General features: G+C 42.9%; 1 protein-coding gene across 1 annotated transcript in view; it reads right to left on the bottom strand.

The window, feature by feature from the left end:
* LDHC (lactate dehydrogenase C) overlaps positions 1-3783 on the bottom strand; it is a 51135-nt gene extending 47352 nt beyond the window's left edge. Inside the window, exons 1-2 of the mRNA XM_017858065.1 lie at positions 3622-3783; positions 907-1024 (exon numbers count right to left, since the gene is read on the bottom strand). Coding sequence (XP_017713554.1) covers positions 907-1024; positions 3622-3780 — 277 coding nt within the window. The 5' untranslated portion in view covers positions 3781-3783. The remainder of the gene's footprint in view (positions 1-906; positions 1025-3621) is intronic.
* Between the last annotated feature and the right edge of the window lie 345 nt (positions 3784-4128).

Below are 4128 nucleotides of genomic sequence, written 5' to 3'. Positions count from 1 at the left end.
CGAAACTCTGTCTCAAAAAAAAAAAAAAAAAAAAAAGCTTTAAAGCATTTATACATCAGTTATGTAAAAAAAAAAAGCTTAGAAAACCTACATAAAGTTATTAATAGAAGAGATTCAATTTTTCTTTATACTTTTTTATGTTTTCCAAATATGCTCCAATTATATTGAAATGTTATTTTTAAAAAATTAAATTTTTAAATTATATATGGCCCGGCTGGGCACGGTAGCTCATACCTGTAATTCCAGCACTTTGGAAGGTCGAGGCAGGTGGATCACCTGAAGTCCGGAGTTCGAGTCCAGCCTGGCCAACATATAGTGAAACCCCATCTCTACTAAAAATAACAAAAATCAGCCAGGTGTGGTGGCGCATGCCTATAATCCCAGCTACCCGGGAGAATGAGGCAAGAAAATTGATTGAACCCGGGCAGTGGAGGTTGCAGTGAGTTGAGATAGTGCCACTGCACTCCAGCCTGGGAGACAGAGCGAGACTCTATCTCAAAGTAAGTAAATAAATAAAAATAAACTATATGGCCCAATCACCTGAGGTCAGGAGTTCAAGACCAGCCTGGCCAACATGGCGAAACCCCGTCTCTACTAAAAATACAAAAATCAGCCAGGCGTGGTGGCGCATGCCTGTAATCCCAGCTACACGGGAGACTGAGGCAGGAGAATCGCTTGAAGCTGGAAGGTGAAAGTTGCAGTGAGCCGAGATCGCACCACTACACTCCAATCTGGGTGACAGAGTGAGACTCTCTCAAAAAACAAAAAAAATTAATTAACTAAATTAAATTATACGGCCCAATGGCATAGTGCTATTTTTAATTTTATATTTATTGATATCAGTTTGGTAAAATTTATTACTTTTTTTAAAAGCTTTGAAAATAACTTTATAAAACTAAAATTAACCTGTTCCAGAGGTAATCTTTGAAGTACTAAAGAAAAGACTGCCATGCTGAAGATCCATCATTTCTCCCTTCAGCTTGTCCGATGCAACATCAACAAGGGCAAGTTCATCAGCCAAATCCTAAAATACATGAAAGTTCTGAACAGAATGTTCCTACTTAAGTTTTAGGAGAATAAGAAGAATTTTCATGTGGCTACTTGATAATTAAAAGACTCTCATATTTTAATAGGAAAAAATGATATAAAAATAGTTTTTCAATGAGCCTGGGTGACTGAAAGTCAAGGTAAGTAAACATTAGGATGTAGCAAAAATTATTGTTTGACTTCACATAATTGTCAGAACTTTTCAGAGTTGGGGTTTTTTTGTTTTGTTTTGTTTTGCCATTCAGATAACAATTTGAAACCAAGGAAAATAAAATGATTTCAAAGGCTTTTATTTAGCCTTTATTTTTGTGTTTTTTGTTTTGTTTTGTTTGAGATGGCGTCTCTCATTCTGTCACCCAGGCTGGAGTACAGTGGCACAATCTCAGGCACTGCAACCTCCGTCTCCCAGGTTCAAGCGATTTTTGTGCTTCAGCCTCCTGAGTAGCTGGGATTACAGGTGCCTGCCACCACGTCCGGCTAATTTTTGTATTTTTAGTAGAGACGGGGTTTCACCATATTGGTCAGGCTGGTCTCAAACTCCTGACCTCAAGTGATCTGCCCACCTCAGCCTCGCAAAGTCCTGGGATTACAGTCCTGAGTCACTGCGCCTGGCCAGGATTTTATTATATTTAATCTTAAGCCTAATTTCTGAGTTGGCTGAAGCTGCTTTTAGTATGCGTTGTTATGGCCCAGACAGGAAGGTAACCACTTCTGATGAACACTTACTGTTTTCATCTGTCTAGCGTCCCTTTTTCTGGTAATAGAATTGCTCTTTTCCATGGGAACCCATTCCATGTGTTTCAGTGCAGTACAACTAACATTGGTCTTCCAAGCTTGGGGTAGATGGGCATAAAACCAGACCTAGCCAATTGTTCCATCCTTTTCTTCTGGTCACAGAAATCAGTTCATAAGTGGACATATGGCCCAGGTATAAGAAACAAGCATGTCTATGAAGTTTGAAATGGAAGATGGAAGATTACATCTCACTTTTCTTTGGAATCATAAGCTCTAAGAATAACACACAAATCTAAGAACATAGTAAGGACTGTAGAGTTGGAGAAAAAACAAGAATCTAAGAACAAACTGTACAGCCATCTTTACTACCACATAGAAACTCTAAGAATTAAGCCAACAGAGAAAATCTAAACCAAGATATGCAAAGACTATGTCTTGATATGTCTGAACTTCAGAATCCGGTAGTACCTGATGCTAATTTTGCCCTATTTCCAGTTACATGAACAATACATTGTCTTTTTCTGCTTATCCTAATTTAAATTGGGTTTTTGTCACATGCGACAGAGTACGGAACTATATAGAAGGAGTGTATTCATTCAGATTTCAGTGGCCAAAGGCATAAGGGAAAGAGGTAAAAGTCCCTGGCCGGGCGCGGTGGCTCGCACCTGTAATCCCAGCACTTTGGGAGGCCAGGGCGGGTGGATCACCTGAGGTAGGGTGTTCAAGATCAGCCTGGCCAACGTGGGGAAATCCCATCTCTACTAAAAATACAAATATCAGCCAGGCGTGGTCGCAGGCGCCGGTAATCCCAGCTATTTGGGAGGCTGAGTAACGAGAATCGCTTGAACCCGGGAGGCAGATGTTGTAGTGAGCCGAGATCATGCCACTGCACTCCTACCTGTGCGACAAGTGCGAGACTCCGTCTCAAAAAAAAAAAAAAAAAAAGTCCCTACTTACAGGCAGGCGCAGGGGCTCATGCCTGTAATCCCAGCACTTTGGGAGGCCAAGGCAGGTAGATCACAAGGTCAGGAGATTGAGACCATCCTGGCTAACATAGTGAAACCCCGTCTCTACTAAAAATAGAAAAAATTAGCCAGGCATGGTGTGGAGGAAGCCTGTAATTCCAGCTACTTGGGATGCTGAGTCAGCGAATTGCTTGAACCCGGGAGGCAGAGGTTGCAGTGAGCAGAGATTGTGCCACTGCACTCCAATCTGGCAACAGAGCAAGACTCCGTCTCAAAAAAAAAAAAAAAAAAAAGATGGGAACAATAAACACTGGGGACCCCAAAAGCAGAGAGGGAGGAGGGCATAAGTATTTAAAAAAATACCTATTGGCAGCCAGGTGTGGTGGCTCATGCCTGTAATCCCAGTACTTTGGAAGACCAAGGCAGGCAGATCACTTGAGGTCAGGAGTTCAAAACCAGCCTGGCCAACGTGGTGAAACCCCATCTCTACTAAAAATACAAAATATTAGCCAAGCCTGGTGGTGCAAGCCTGTGGCCCCAGCTACTCAAGAGGCTGAGGCAGGAGAATCGCTTGAGCCCGGGAGGTGGAGGTTGCAGTGGGCCAAGATCACACCACTGCACTCCAGCATGGGCAACACACAAATCCTGTCTCAAAAAAAGAGAAAGAAAAGGAAAGTCAGAAAAAGAAAGAAAGGAAAAGAAGAAGTTTAAAAAAAAAAAAACGGAAAAGAGAAAGAGAGAGAGGAAAAAGTCAGAGGACACATAATTGCTTTCAAGGGATTAACCTGGCAACCCTGAATACATCGACATATACAAGACTCTGAAGTGCTCACTTGATTTTGATTGTCAGCCACAGGATGGGCTTCTCACTCACCTTCAGTAAGATACTAATAGCACAGGCCATGCCTACGGCACCAGTTCCAACAACAGTAATTTTACACTGGGAGTTTTTATCATCCTCAATTAGCTTCTCAATTAGCTGCTCCTTGACAGTTGACATTTGGAGAACCTGATAGGGATAATGCAATTTCATTGGATTAACCACACTGAACATCTAAAGAACTACTTCTTAAGTTTGCAGAATGGCCGGCCAGGCGTGGTGGCTCAAGCCTGTAATCCCAGCACTTTGGGAGGCCGAGACGGGTGGATCACGAGGTCAGGAAATCGAGACCATCCTGGCCTACACAGTGAAACCCCGTCTCTACTAAAAAATACAAAACCTAGCCGGGCGAGATGGCGGGCGCCTGTAGTCCCAGCTACTCGGGAGGCTGAGGCAGGAGAATGGCGTAAACCCGGGAGGCGGAGCTTGCAGTGAGCCGAGATTGCGCCACTGCACTCCAGCCTGGGCGACAGAGCGAGACTCCGTCTCAAAAAAAAAAAA

Source organism: Rhinopithecus bieti, unplaced genomic scaffold (assembly GCF_001698545.2).
Source record: "Rhinopithecus bieti isolate Rb0 unplaced genomic scaffold, ASM169854v2 scaffold_2350, whole genome shotgun sequence".
Lineage (NCBI taxonomy): Eukaryota > Metazoa > Chordata > Mammalia > Primates > Cercopithecidae > Rhinopithecus > Rhinopithecus bieti.
The sequence above is the reverse complement of the archived record's forward strand: the minus strand, read 5'-3'. Positions and strand labels throughout refer to the sequence as shown.